General features: G+C 51.1%; 6 protein-coding genes across 6 annotated transcripts; 2 read left to right on the top strand and 4 right to left on the bottom strand.

Moving 5' to 3' along the window:
• Positions 1 to 114: 114 nt before the first annotated feature.
• Positions 115 to 2491, bottom strand: COCMIDRAFT_100602 (uncharacterized protein; the record flags this gene model as incomplete). The annotated part of the gene is made up of 2 exons (XM_007691765.1): positions 115 to 2110; positions 2175 to 2491. The coding sequence occupies 2 exons, from the start codon at positions 2489 to 2491 to the stop codon at positions 115 to 117; spliced, it is 2313 nt and encodes a 770-aa protein (XP_007689955.1).
• Positions 2492 to 3094: 603 nt separating this feature from the next.
• COCMIDRAFT_7041 (uncharacterized protein) lies at positions 3095 to 4806 on the top strand (the record flags this gene model as incomplete). The annotated part of the gene is made up of 3 exons (XM_007691746.1): positions 3095 to 3190; positions 3244 to 3975; positions 4030 to 4806. 3 exons carry the CDS (start codon positions 3095 to 3097, stop codon positions 4804 to 4806), a joined length of 1605 nt encoding a protein of 534 aa, XP_007689936.1.
• A 1029-nt stretch (positions 4807 to 5835) lies between these two features.
• On the bottom strand, positions 5836 to 7392 carry COCMIDRAFT_100585 (uncharacterized protein; the record flags this gene model as incomplete). Its single annotated transcript, XM_007691764.1, has 1 exon — positions 5836 to 7392. One exon carries the CDS (start codon positions 7390 to 7392, stop codon positions 5836 to 5838), a length of 1557 nt encoding a protein of 518 aa, XP_007689954.1.
• A 1810-nt stretch (positions 7393 to 9202) lies between these two features.
• Positions 9203 to 10475, bottom strand: COCMIDRAFT_100584 (uncharacterized protein; the record flags this gene model as incomplete). Its single annotated transcript, XM_007691763.1, has 5 exons — positions 9203 to 9381; positions 9441 to 9602; positions 9901 to 10261; positions 10321 to 10354; positions 10429 to 10475. The coding sequence occupies 5 exons, from the start codon at positions 10473 to 10475 to the stop codon at positions 9203 to 9205; spliced, it is 783 nt and encodes a 260-aa protein (XP_007689953.1).
• Positions 10476 to 10799: 324 nt separating this feature from the next.
• Positions 10800 to 11634, top strand: COCMIDRAFT_38539 (uncharacterized protein; the record flags this gene model as incomplete). The annotated part of the gene is made up of 3 exons (XM_007691756.1): positions 10800 to 10839; positions 10934 to 11214; positions 11278 to 11634. 3 exons carry the CDS (start codon positions 10800 to 10802, stop codon positions 11632 to 11634), a joined length of 678 nt encoding a protein of 225 aa, XP_007689946.1.
• Positions 11635 to 11949: 315 nt separating this feature from the next.
• Positions 11950 to 13161, bottom strand: COCMIDRAFT_7037 (uncharacterized protein; the record flags this gene model as incomplete). The annotated part of the gene is made up of 1 exon (XM_007691745.1): positions 11950 to 13161. One exon carries the CDS (start codon positions 13159 to 13161, stop codon positions 11950 to 11952), a length of 1212 nt encoding a protein of 403 aa, XP_007689935.1.
• Between the last annotated feature and the right edge of the window lie 1299 nt (positions 13162 to 14460).

Here is a 14460-nt window from a genome sequence, read left to right as displayed (position 1 = left end):
CTGGCTGCTCACCATGCAATCCCCTTCTCCATGACATTTCAGGCCATATGTATCTTGAGTACGACAGCCTAGTGTTACCTACAAATCGTCTCAGCTCAGTCACTTGACAGCAATTCATACAATCACAATGTCGACCCATTCTCGTGAGCCGACCTTTGCATCTCCATCCATCCACCCATCCAAATAACAGTCGCCAATGATCTCGTACATAGGCCTACACACGGTCCCATCTTTCGGTTTCGCCCCATCCCCATTCCCATCAATCACATCATAGCCCAGTGGACGTAAGACGAATGGTGTCTTTCCTCCAGGCAGAAGAAACAGTTCGTCTCCAACAGCCATGTCCGCTGGGCCCAGCCCAACCAGCCCATTACCGCAGAGCAGCCGTCGCGATAATGTCGCTATGTTTACCGACCGCTCTATACTTGGAATTCGACTCTTTTCTCTCTCCATATACAGATCTATATCAGGCCCGTAATGGCGCTCGAGTGCGGGAAGCAAATTTAGGTATATTATTCTCCAGTCACTATCTTTCCCGGTAAGCCACGTACCAAGTAGGAAATCCGGCAGGATGGTGTAAATCATATCAAGCAGTACATGGAATGTATCCTGGCGATCCTCCAAGTGCATGGGAACATAGGAACTGTCCGGTTCACCTGGCATGCCTTTGTCCGGCACTGTCGGCCATATGAAGAGGAAAAGATTCCACAAGTCCGCTTTCCTAGACCAAACCCTAGCTTGCTGTCTATTTTCTGCACTGCTGAAAGGTGACATGTTCGAGTGTCTCATCCATGTTTCAAAAGTGGACATGTCTTCAGCGAGTACTCTCCGTATGCCCCCCATTGTTGCATGTTCGTGGATTACATCGGCGCATATGGTTCTCCAAAAATTGAACAGGGCAACTCTCTGCCATGGCTGCATACTCTCAGTCTGCAGCGAAAGCCTCTCATCCCAGAACGGTATCGCGTATCGTAGCCCTATTTGACACCACTGTAGGAGCGTGTGCCGGCTGCTAGCAGGGTCGTCCCCCCACATGATCTCGCCCACCTCTTCCACGCGCATAATTTTCAGACCTTGTAGGCCTAGTTTGGTATCTCCTATTGGTACTATTGAAGTTGGTGTAGCCTCTTTCCCGCATGCGTTGTAGTATTTTATCGCTTTCGCTCTTAAGTGATATGTATGGCTTCCCGGCGCACCCCAATCCGGAACCCACGATGGCAAGTCACTCCTGAACTTTCTTCCCAGTTCCGTACTAAACACTGAAAGCAATTTGGTCGAGTATATTGATTCCAGCGTTGCTTGGAGATAGACTTCTTTTTCGCTCAGCGAGTAATCTGGTGTCAAGGGTTTTCTACCAGGCACAACTTCCGCCATGCTAAGGAGAGCGAACACCTTGTCTTTGGGGTCAGATGACTTCCTGTCTCGGAATAGCCTTAACAAGTCCAACAGGCCTAAGTAAACCGTTTCCGGCTGATGTGTATGGTAACGCTGTCGGAGATCCTCTACCTTTGACATTGTCTCGAAACTGTTGTGCACGACAGTTTCCTCATCCCGAGGCAAGTTGTGCATAAACTTACGGCAGCATGAACTACTGTGAAGTCGGTACGTCTTTGCAGCCTTAGCGAACATGGTCCATGGCGCAGAAATTGTACCGTAGTGGATGACAACTTGGGGAGGAAGTGCCACCTCTTGTATCACCCATATTCTGGGCCACCAGGGCGTAAATGGAGCATGCATGAACATTCGCAGTGCCTCGAAAAAATCCGTACTGTCCTTATAGCTTCTGTGATTCTTGGAATTCATGCCTGCTTGTTTCTGCCCTCCATGAGCGGGCAAGATTTGATACAAGTGATTGGACTCACTTAACTTATAGAAGAACTCAAATACGTCGTATAATCCTGGCTTGTGACTTGACTTCAAGGTGCTTCGAGCAGGAACATACGCGCCATGTTGCCCAAAGTCTAGAATAGATGTTGGTTCAGTCAATGCTCCAACAGTGCTATCGAGGCTCTGCCCAAGGTATACGAGACATTCTTGGCAACTCGCATAAATGCACCTCATGAGTTGAACCTGACGAGTCCTTTCTTCGTCATTCGCCTGGTCAATGCATCTGACGAAAAGGCACAACAGGGTTAGACTTGAACTGTAGACATATGAGGATCAGCAGTACTCACAATGCATCAACCCAAAGGACTAAGCCTTCTTTGTACTTTGCTCGTAGGTGTCTCAGCGCACTCTCCAAATTCAAAGTTACGGGATAGCTACGACCATTGAGTCGGACGAAGCGCTGGTCAAACTGTGAGCCCCATACATAGGATAGTGCCCGGTATTGCACGACTTCGATCTTGGCATTAGATAGTTCGCAAACGATGGGGTCTGTCCACCTGCCAGGCTGCAGCCACAATACCCTGATCTCGCCTGCTCGAAGCGGATCACCAGGGTATCTCGGTTTTGTTGGCACTCTTAGTGCACTGGAAGGTGAGAGGAACATGCTTGTCTATCCAAATTGAACTATGATGGTACGAGATCTGCTGTGGGACAGGGCGTATAATTTGGGATGACGCTTGAGAGGCTGGCTGAACGGTGGGCATTGCGTATATGTACTGCTACTACCCCGCGCCACATCAGGCATACCATGAACCAATGGACAACAGACCCAGCCTCACCTTGCTAGGCGCGCCAATATAAGCAGATATGGTGCGTTCAAATGCGAATATCAGTGTATTCTACAACCGATGTGGGGGTCCAAATACACTACTATCAGATTAGTAGGATAAGTCGATGGAGAACCCTCACCCACTCAAGTTACCCAAGCGAAAGCCGCCAAAGACAACTCCCTAGGGACATTTACCATGTTTCTTTCCCAATAAGAGAGAGCGACATCGTCACAATCCATACATGAATGTGGGGGAAAGGTGGAAGCATAATTGAAACATGTGCGAACTACCCTTCTCTCATGGGTCTTACCCGATGCGGCATAGTCTGACGGAAGTGACATCTGGCTCCAACCAGACTACAAGAAGTCCGCAACCAGCTCCACGTAGTGTGCCCTCAATTGACTTGATGCCCCTCGGCGCTCCCGGCAACCACGACCATGAAAGGTATATGGGCGCTTCCGGCCGTGTTGCGCATCGCGCTCGCGAGTCAACATGCGTTCAGTGTCTTTGATGACTTGCTCGCTTTTCCCCAGGTATGACGCACTATCACCAACATCGTAGATCTACACGCTAACATGCCCCCCAGTATGAGGTTTTATGGCCGGACACGTTTATCACAGAGAATGAAGCGACATCTCTCCTTGCAAGCGGATCACCCAGCTCGAGCTCGGCGACACCGGGATCACAGGAAACACAAGAACTCTCTAAGCGCGATAAGCCGGCTGCGGATAAAACACCCATAGACGATGCGCTGGAACATACATACGAAGCAGTAGTATTACACGGGCAACGATACTTGTGCAGCATACCTATAATACCCGAAGAAGTCGCCCAGAACGACACAACCTCTGCGGAGGATGCAAAAGCAGAAGAAGAGAAGGAGCTTATACGCGCAACGGACCGTGGATGGGAACTGCTTGAGGGCATGCGAGACAATTGCATATACTATTTGAGCGGTTGGTGGAGCTACAGATTTTGCTACAAGGGTGAAGTCAAGCAATTCCATCAACTTCCACCGGGTCGCGGAGTTCCCATATACCCGCCAGTAGAAGATGAGAGCGTGCACAGCTTTGTGCTTGGAAGATTTCCCACAGAAGAGAAGAGCAAGAAAGCGAATGCACGCAAGACGCTCGGAAACGAGCAAGGCAGCAAGGAGGGCTTTGACGATGAGGATGATGAGGACGAGGGGGATGCCGAAACAAAGGGCTTGGAGTTGCCCAGGCTAGAGACAAAAGGCTCAAGCAGGTACATGGTTCAACGATTATCCGACGGTACCGAGTGCGATCTGACGGGCAAACCACGCAAAATCGATGTTCAGGTTTGTATTGCGAATCAGTTACTTTGTGTCTTACCATACTGATGCGACATTTAGTTCCATTGTAATCCGCAGTCCGCTGACCGTATTTCCATGGTCAAGGAAACCAGCACATGCTCGTACCTGATGATCGTCGACACACCCCGTCTTTGCCACGATGTTGCATTCACACCACCACAGGAGAAACTTGCTCACCCCATCATCTGCGAGCCCGTCATAGCAGAGTCGGAAGTGGAGTCCTGGACCGCCGTGCAAGAATCCACTAAGTTGGCTGCAGCTGAGCGGCTCATAGCCGCCCAAAAGGCTGCTGATGACGCCAATACAAACCCTCTCCGTGACATCACAACTGGCCTTGAAGGCTCGACAAAGCGCGGACCTATTATTGGTGGTATCGAAGTCGGTGCAAAGAAGCTTGTCGGCAGCGAAGGAAAAGTCATCGAAAAATCGCTAGTTGTCGGCGGTGGAAAGGAATCTTTCATTGTTGTAGCAAGTAGCGACGGAAAACAAATGACCAAAGAAGAGATGAAGAAACACGACATTGGTAATCTCAAAGACGTGGAGACATTCAAGAACACCTTGAAGAAGAAGGCGGGGAAGAAGGGATGGAAGTTGGTGCTGGCGACTACGCGTCAAGGCAGAGAACTGAGAGGCATCATTGATACTGAGGATGATGTCAGCGAAAAAAAGAAGAAGAAAAAGAAGGACTCGGGCAAGGATGGGGACGAGGAGACTGCAGGTATGGGAAGAGAAAAGGAACGAAAGAAGGATGCTCAGGAGGAAGATGAAGAAGATGTGTATGAGGGAAGTGAGGAAGAATACAAGGATGAGTTGTGATGTAATAGATTCTGCTTCACTGCTTATAACTATTCTGCGGCCTTTTTTTTACGAATTAATGATTCAAGATTTGCTTTTGCATTTACTTTGATAACTCTTGGTAACATGGTTGACATCAGAATCTCATTCAGCAAATCCCCAGACGCCCCTGGTATAGTAGGAGACTTTCACAGCTTCACCAAAGCTTCAAGTTTCCACAACCCATCACCTTCCAACCCCCCCCCCCTTTCCACATACTCTACATCTTCAGCACAATGAACATGCCCCAAGACCCCCGAAACTCATCTCTTCCACCTATCGTTCTTATTTCAATTCTACATCCCACTCCCTTTCCTCCTCTCTTTAGTTATATAACACACACACATACACACACACAACCTCCAACACCAAAGGACAAAAAGTGGGCCGCACAGAGGCGCAGCAACGAAGGACTACATCTTTTACACTGAAACGCCCTTAAACCTCATATGGATGGCATATGTAAGTGTGCAGGTTGGGACTCGTATATGCGGGTGGGGCTGTCTTGCTCAGCCACAGTGGTTTAGTGTGGAGTGGTCGGTGAGCGAAGGGAGGAAGAGGGATGGGGGCGGATAGCGGGGGTGGAAGTGGGGTGGGTGGGGAGATAGGCGGGCGTGTGTGTGATTACGGGTTTTGTTCGGGGGTGAACAATGGTACTGGGGAGTTTCTTGTGTGGGTTGTTGGGATGACGTGGTGTGTTGGGAGGTGGGAGCAGGATAAGTGGTACATTGATGTTTCAAGCTAGTGGTAAATATTCCAGACGCTTTGGAGAATCATGTATTCAGGTGATGAAGATGACGACGTACTATCAAATTCGAACAAAGAGATCTAATCTCAGATTTGGAAGAGAGAGAAAAGAAAAACAGAAAAAGGGAAGGGGGTATCCAACTATAATGACCGTGCACCAGCATCATGTCTTTCCAAGCAAAATCCTAAAGAAAACAAGGTTCGCTCGCAATGAGGCAGCGATACAAACAAACAAAAAACGAAAATGACCATGGCTATTCCCTTTCAATCCTCCTCAGACTCCACATCGCTCTCTATGACAGCAACCCTACAGGGAATACCATCACCAATACTCCAACCACTACCATTTCTCATGATGAGACCCTCATCGAGCAAATAACACTCAAGTCTCGTATCCTTGTACCAAGTAGTGCAGTCAAGCATACCAGCCCTCTTCGCACTATCCTTCTCAAGATGGTGTCCGATATGCTCGATGCGCTCATCCCAAGAAGTCGCACCCTCAAATTCGGAGTTGCAAAAGAGGCAGCTAGAATACTGTGGCGGGTCTCGCAGCTTACGATTGCAGCGATTCTGGTGCTCGGGGAGGTTGGCTTCGGTGACGGGGTATTCCTTTGTGGACTGGTGAGACTTGTCTTTGGGGGCGGCGTGCATGCGGCGCAGATGCTGGGTGAAGAGGTCTTTGCGATTGAAGTCGTTGTGGTAGAGAGCGTCATCGTCTTCTGGATCTACTGACGGCAGGCAGAGATCGCAGCGCCAATAGCCGAGCTTAATGTGTTGGGTGCTGATGTGCCTCTTCCACTCGTTCTTGGAGACGAAGTCGGACTTGCAGCCATATATAGCGAAGGGGCAAGGGAAGGGACGGCGATAGTCTGGGTGGGTGCTCAGGTCGATAGGGCTCTGAGAGGCCTTCGAGGTCCGGCGTTGTTTCTTCTCAGATTTGATCGGCGTTGTAGGACTGGTAGTGTGAGAGTCCTTGCGAGTATGTGTGCGACGCTTTGAGGTACGACTAGAGCTGTTGCTCGACGCTGTCGCCCTTTTCCTCTTATTGGACCGACTAGATGTCGGGTTATACTCGGAATCTGAAGTGGACTCTTCGGGGTAATCAATTGGTTCGACTGGTTCAACTGATTGAGCGTCTCTTGTGGAGAGTTCAATTGCCGAATCTGCATAAGTCGTGTACTCTCTTGTCTCTTCTGTCTTGACGGTTCCTTGCTCGTGGCTAGGAATAGCCTCTTGTTTGACATTACCATCTTCGACTTCCTCTGCAACTGCCTCCGTCACGCGGGTGTATTCGAGTTGACTAAGGGTACAGTTACTTGGAAATGCCGGAACGTCGAGCTGATAAGAGCCATTATGAAATTGCTCGATCGATGAACAGGGGAACGAGGCCTGAGGGTATTCCATGGGACCAGTGCATGGAGTAGCATGGTACATGTACGGAGACCGCAGCTCGTCCTGGGTATTCTGACTAGTATTGCCAGAAGACGTACGGTCAGGGGAGGGATGTCGAAGGTTGTCTGATGGGTGCCATTGGTACCCTAGATGTGCTGTGTACTGGTTGTATAGGGGCATGTTTGCCTCTAACATACCGCTGCTGAAGGGGTACGGGCCGTCCATGAAGCGCTGCATGGGTGGAACACTGATGCTGCCTTCATCGAAATCATCGAAACAGAGGTTTTCTTCCAAGGGATAATTTACTAGGTTCTGCTTGTATGGGTACATGTAGTTATCGTGGTTTGTGTTCCAGGTAGAATAGCGAGACTCGTCCATGGCTTGTATTTGCGACAAGTCTCCAAACTGAAGGGTATCTATAGCGAACATTGGGACAAAATCCGAATGTAGGGTTGAAATAGTTGGACTGAGTGACTGTATTAGAATAAACATATCTGATATCGCTTGATATTGTAGACTTACTCTAATGGTATCCAGAGATGCCCTAGTTCAAGGTATCACTTTCTCTGTGATGGCACGGCCTGCAATTCAACCCCCAAGAATATAAGGGGGCCAGATAAAAGATATCAAAACAAAAAGAGGCGGAGCAAGTATGAGGAATGTGGTGGAGATCCAAGGCAGCAAACCAGAGTAGTTTGCTATTGGGTTGCACTGCCCTCGAATTCCGGTACTATGGTGTACCTCCACCCTCAGGCTCTCATGGTCCACAGTGTTTTATGCCAGAGAGTCCTTGCAGAGCCGCATCACAGCCACCAATAAAAGTAGAGTTGCCTTGGCGTCTGTTCATCTTGCGCGCTTCAGCTTCACCGGTGGACCGGGCCCCCTGTCAAAGCACCAGCTGTCAGCCACCACAGGGCTCTGGCTCCTGCCGTCTGCCGTCACGGGCGCATAGAGTGTAAGCCCCCAGGGTGGAGCTGCAAATCAAAAAAACAATCTCTATGGTCTGGGTCGATCGCTTCCGTATGGCGATACGACCAAGCCAACTCGAGTCAATAAGCTGCTCCGCGGACAGCATAGCTTGCAGGATGTGTCGGAAAGAGGGTACGGGCCATGCGCACGTTCGAGCTGTCAACCCGCAGTCCCACCAGTTTGACCGTTGGGGGCCAAAAAACGAACATGTAAACGGACGGACGACGCATTCGGAGGACGAACCGCCTACACGACAGTGTCGACATCTCACCTAGGAGGCCGCGCATAAGGGTTCGTGGCCAGTCGCTGTCGTGCTGCTAGGCCGGGTGACCGGCACCAAGGATGCGATTGTTCCGAGGGTCATATCACACAGGCGATGGCTGATGGGAGTCAAAGGTCCCGACGAAGAGGAAGCGCCATTGCCATTGTGGATGGAGGGTGGAGGGTTAGAGGGTGGAGGGGTAGCATCTTTGATTGGAGCTCACTGCAGGATAGCTCGCCAGAACGAGGGGCGCGTCTCGCCCAAGACGACTCCATTCGGGCATCGAGATAGGATTGAGCATGATCTGCCGGACAGTGTTTCCCGTGGCTTGTTTAGGATGGATACATTTGTGACGCTGGCCGTGTATACCGTATGGTGAAGGTAACAAGAGTACGCCTAGGCTGTCTCAACATTTGTGTATTCCGTACGACTTGATGGAGTTGCCTTACAAACTAGGCAGTATGGTGCGTTGGCGAAGGCGCAATTGGGGGCGGAGCATGGCATGCTGTGAGGGTGACCGACGAGTGGCGGCCAGGCAACATGGGCTCTGGAGGACTCGCTTGCAGGTCAATGCGCCTCTCAGATCAAGGACAACGCGCCTGGAGGACCATCTTTTACCCCTGCGTCGGCATGTGGACAAGCTGGACATGGTTATCGTCAATCTGTAGTTTCTACTATTTGTCAGGAGATTATCGCGCCACGCAATGCATAAGTCGAGAAAGTTTCAAGCGGTTGTGATTAGTCCCCTCGCACAAGATGCCTCGCTTGGCATTTGGTCCCGTAGGCGTCCATGTTAGTCCGCAAGCCACAGTTACCACTGCCCCCAGAGCTGTGCGACTGGAACATTATGTACGGCACTCATGGAATCACTCCTCTTCGGCCGGGAATCCAAACAGGCATGGTTGACGCTGGATAAATCATTTTTCTGGCCAGTCCTCGATACTGGAGGACGCCACTTGACTACAGGGCTGGGCGACAGCTACTAGTACCTAGCACAGTGTAGCGACATCACGCTCCAAGTTTGGCAACCAGTCGGCCTTCGATTCCCTCCAATATCCATCGGTGCTCCAGCACCTCCAGATTCTCGGCTTCATTGAGGAAGAGCTTGTCGGGGTCTTGCTCGGGACCCATCATACCACCCGCGCCTGGATTCGCCATGGCCATCTGTTGTGAAACCTGGTTGGCAGCTGAAGGCCCACTGTCAGCTTGAGCTAGTAAAGCAGGCGAATGTTTACCGAACACGTACCGTTGTTGCTTCCAAGGATAAAGTTATAGACGGGTTGCAGGCCGAACAATGTCAGGAAGTACCAGGACAAACTCGACACCCATCTAACGTCGAGGTCGCGAGTACCTACTCCAGATTGGAGCATCGACTTGAATTGTGGCGTCAACGGGAAAGGTAATTTCACTGTGGAGTAGCGCCGGTTAGCATGTATCCATATTGATTTTCCACCATGGGAGATGGAGCAATTCGATGCGAACCCATGACTCGGGAGCGCGAAATGAACAACCACTCGCTTTCCCATGTATACAGGAGCCGAGCAAAGCGGAATTCGGCACAGCTGGAAACATTCTAGAGCAAAAGATCTGAGATGCCAGCTGAAAAACACCCCAGATCCAAGGGCTCAGGGTTGCAAGCTCTGGAATACGAGAAGCCATTCATTGCTCCACAACCCGGCACCTCAGCAATGGAACCCAATACTTACTAATAACGAAGCCCGAAAAAAAGGCATTGATCCAGCCCATGATCAGCGTCTGCGGAATCATCATCGTCATCTGGCCCTTCATCATGCCCATCATGCCCTCCATAGCCGCAGGGTCACTCATGGGATTCGGCCTGGGCTTCCCCCTCATCTCGGGCTCCGCGAGGAACTTTCCCTCCTGGAACGCCTGCACCATGTATGCCTTTCGTGCCACAAACGAGGCGGGCGAGATGACGTGCGCATTGGTGCGCAGATTGACGCCGCGGATGAGCGAGCGCTGCTGCCGGATCTTTGGAAGGTCTTGTTTCTTGGGCGTGGATTGCAGCAATGTCATGGCGTAGTGGCGGAGAATACCGGTAAGGACCTTGAGATGGGCGTCAGACTGAGGTGCATCATGGGAAATTGTTGAAAATGGATCTGTACCATGACGACTGTGATGGGGAGTAGAATCCACCAACTATAAGTAGAAATATTAGCAGCCGTCTTTCGTCGCAACAATGCATCATCCGCCAAAGGCTGTAGACAACGTACAACAGGGCAGGATCCCTATGGATCGTCTGGACTACGGGCTGCCCCATGGTTGGCAGGAACAGGCGAATTGCGCGGGATAGGCGGACGTTGAAAGGAGGGTGGAGGGGCGATGTTCAAAGTCGATGGTTGTCGTTCGGCCCAGAAACGAAGGTCGAGAGTCGAGAGCTACTCCGCCGCCGCTGAGGCTCCGGCGGGACGACCAGGGTCCGCGCGCTTTGCCCTTGTGGAAAGGTGTCCCATCCACCACGAGCAACGCTCATCACCAATTCCTCCCCCGCAAAGAAACGAGCGCTGGGCCCTGCTATTCTGAGCTGTCTGTCCCCAGTACCTCTCTAGTCTAGTCTGTGCACATCAACTTTGAGCGGACAAATATGTCGGCAACTCAGAAAATCGCAGTGCACTCGCTGCCAGGTACGTTGCGCGGGATACTCAATGTTTAGGAAACCTCACTCCACGCATAGCCATATATATAGACACTTCAAACACTGATACTTATGGTACACAGATCTCAAGAGCACAACAGACGATGCCCTCCCCAATTACCTCAACAGCCTCAAATTCAAGCAAATCCATACAAGCACCGACATACGATTAGTCCTCGGCTACACAGCCGTCACCATCGCCGGCGCCCTCTTCTACTACGACTGGAAGTTCGGCTGGGAAGCCAGCAAGCCCTTTACTCTCCCCGCCGTAGTCGCCTACTTCGTGCTCAACAGCATCTTCACCTACTGGCTCTGGTTTGTAGAAAAGGGCCTCGTGTACGAGGGCGAGGGCAAGACAGGCAAGGTATGCATTCGAACACCCTCTAAAGGATAAGAAGAAGAAGAAGACTGAAATAAAGGTGCAAAGCTACGAATATCGTCGTGGACAAAGAAACACATTCCCATTTACGAATGCGACGTCGTCTTCACGCCTGCCCCTTACGCTTCAAATCCTAAACAGACGCTGCACATTCGCGCACCCATGACGCGCTGGTTCACGGAAGATGGATATTTTGTCGCAAAGCCTTTTCAGCAGTGGCTCGCCTCGGAGATTCCGGTTGTCGGCGCTGCGGACCCGAATAATGTGGTTGAGGAGATTGGTAGGGGAAGCGCGAGCATGGACAACACATTGAACCTAAACAGTTCCAATGCCGTTGACATTCTGCAGCAGCTCAAGGCTAGCGGGGCTAAATTCGCGAGCGGCGAGGCCCAGAGACGAAGGTAGGCGTGCATCATGTTCTTGGAGAGCGCGGGGTTGAGATGTGCCAGGCATTGAAAAAAAAACGGACAGTTTTGTTTATAGACCACGATTGTGAGTATTGACCATGGCCCCTCGGGCTTTGAGATAAAAAAAATCAAAATTGGTCAATAGTGATAAAAGAAGAATTGAGGGATAACCGAAACCATTTTTTCGTTAGGTTGGAGTGTCATACAACATGTGTACACATACAAAATACCCCCGAATGCTCATGACATGAGAACTTTTGGCCTTCTCACAAGTATCCAATCTCGTCTTGTTTTCCTACGTCCTCAGCTACAACTACTCTTGCTCCAGCATAGGCAACACTTCGAGTTCTCGCTGTATAATCCTCTCAAACTCTTCCCTATCAATACCCGAAGCTCTCGCCAACCGGAACAAACTCTTGATGTCTGTGCTGATGTGCTGCTTGATGGCAAGCTCCGCTTGACTGGAGCTTTCTGCTTTTTGTTCAAGCCTCTCGATCGAGCTGGAAGACGCTGAAGAAGACGGTCGGGGGTGGTTTAGTGCACTGGCCGCTATCTCTCGATCCTGGCCGGCTGACATGTGATATATGGCGCTGTCGTTGCCATTGAGACCATCACTATTCATGTGGCCGTTTGTGTGTGCTGATGCAATGGACGAGTCGTAGCCATTGGGACCAAGGCTGGATGCGTTGAGAGCTTCAGTCTGGGGTCCACGGGCGTAGCTGAGAGCGTTGCCATTCAATGTGGATTCTCCTGCAGCTGGGCTTTCTTCGTCAGGGTCATGTGCGTCAAGCGCTGGTTGGACCTCGGAAGCGTAACGCGCAAAATACTCGAGTTCTGACTGCGTGGGCCCAACTTGCGTTTGACTGTTGCTTATCGGGGCAGGAGAACGCCTCGGCTGTGGTGTTCTCCCAGGCGTTTGGTCATATGCGGCCCAATATGAGCCATCGTCCTCGTCTTCCTCTACAGCCACTTCTGGCTCAAGGACCGCTTGCTGGATTTTGATGCCGTTGCTCTTTACGGTGCCCGACTTTCGTCTGAAGCCAGCTTCGTTTGCATCGGCGACATGCTTAAACCACTCTGTGCCGTCCTCGGCGTCTGCTAACCCTCTCAGCTCCGCCAGCAGCCAGCGACTCCCCCCTTCACCGCCTGTGCACCAAAGGTAGGTAGGTATGATTCCATATTCGCCAAGCACCAGTCTTGAATGTAGTGTTTCGGCGTCTGATCTTCGATACAAAATCTCGTCTGGCTCCTCAATCTCGATTTCGCCCGAAGAGGGGTGCGGCTCGACGTCGATTTTCTCAATGACTTCTGGGAGCCGAGACGCCACTTCTTGGTCCCAAGACAGCAGCGGAAGCCATTCGCTAGAGGATAGAAGTTGGACACGCTGGCGAAGTATGGGCGAGAGAAGAGGAAGAAGGCCTGGAGGCACGTCTTTAGATGCCTTTGCTGTTGCTAGACAGGCGAGTAGCGGTGGAAGGAGCTCTCTCGGGTCGGGCTGTGGGATGATTTCGCTAATTCCAGGCATGGTTGGAGTGTGAGTAGGCTAAGTAGCTGTAGAGCTTGATGTTTACTGTACAGCGAAGCAATGGCGTGCTCTTAATTGATGTAGCGCACGTGGTGATGAACTGTGCAGCAGACCGAAATGGGGGTTTTAAAACTTTGGGTGTCGCGAGAAGAGGTGCTTAGGATGTCTGAGACTGTCCGTTCTTTTTCTTGTCAAGCCAGATGCAGTGCTTTCGGGTCCGAAGCGGCGGAACACGGTCGTGGTCGGTGCTGTGACAGCTCACAATGTTGTGGAGAGTTTGTTGCGCTCTGTTTGTAGTGCCGGGCTAGTCTGGTGATGCTGTCACATGCAAGTGCAGCTGCTTGCATACAAAAGAAGCTTGCTGAAGCGGGGAACGGTGCGAGTGGCGAGTACTGGACTGTCGCAGATGGGTCGCAGAGATGATAAAGGGAGAAGAAGAGGGACGAGCAGCAGTAATTAGAGGGACTGGCCGTGGCATTTTGACGGCAACCTGGGTTGGGTAGGTAGACAAAGTGGATGCGTTGCTGTTAGCCTCCGTTCCGCCGAAGGTGGATAGCCGTTTCCGTTGAAAGCAGAAGGGCCGGTAGCGCCTGCCCGCACGGCGATATGGAAGGTGCGACTTGCTGCCGAAATGGTTAGCTTGGCCTGCCGCCATAGATCTGGTATACTATCGACAAAGAACCAGATCGCACTGCTCGATTGCAAACACAAGCGTCCTCAATGGAATCACCAGTTCCACTTTAGCTAACACAAGAGACGCTGCCCGAGCTGCTTGAATGCCAATCCTGCGCCGTGGTTGTAGTGAACCGAACCAGACATACTTGTCTATGCACACGCTGCACAGACAACCACGGTACAAGATAAACAGCCTCCAACATACTGTGTATCAACACCATCACCACCACCACCATATCGACATTCACGATGACGTCAGCTTCTTCTGTGAAAAAGGCCCAACTTGGGAAGGCTGCGGGTACCTTGCATTCTTCAGCAGACTGAGGCAACATGCCACAATACCGTATCTATACCTTGGACTCTGCTCTACTGTAGCACACCTTCCTCTCTCCGGCCTCTCCACTCTATTTATACGTGAGCGTGAACTGGCGAGCAATTGTGTGCCGGCCTGATGCAGAATTCCACCAATGGCAGATCGGCAACTCGGCATCTGCACTGCCTTGAATTGCATTCCACCTCGCCAGCAGCGCGTATCAAGGCCTCGCACCATGTGGCTTCCGCTTTTATGGCACCTTTCAAAGTTTACTGTTTGAAAGCTGACATGTTCGAAACCACCTGGCTGGA

The sequence above is a fragment of the Bipolaris oryzae genome (assembly GCF_000523455.1).
Source record: "Bipolaris oryzae ATCC 44560 unplaced genomic scaffold scaffold_108, whole genome shotgun sequence".
Lineage (NCBI taxonomy): Eukaryota > Fungi > Ascomycota > Dothideomycetes > Pleosporales > Pleosporaceae > Bipolaris > Bipolaris oryzae.
Note: the sequence above shows the minus strand (reverse complement) of the source record. Positions and strands in the feature narration are given on the sequence as shown.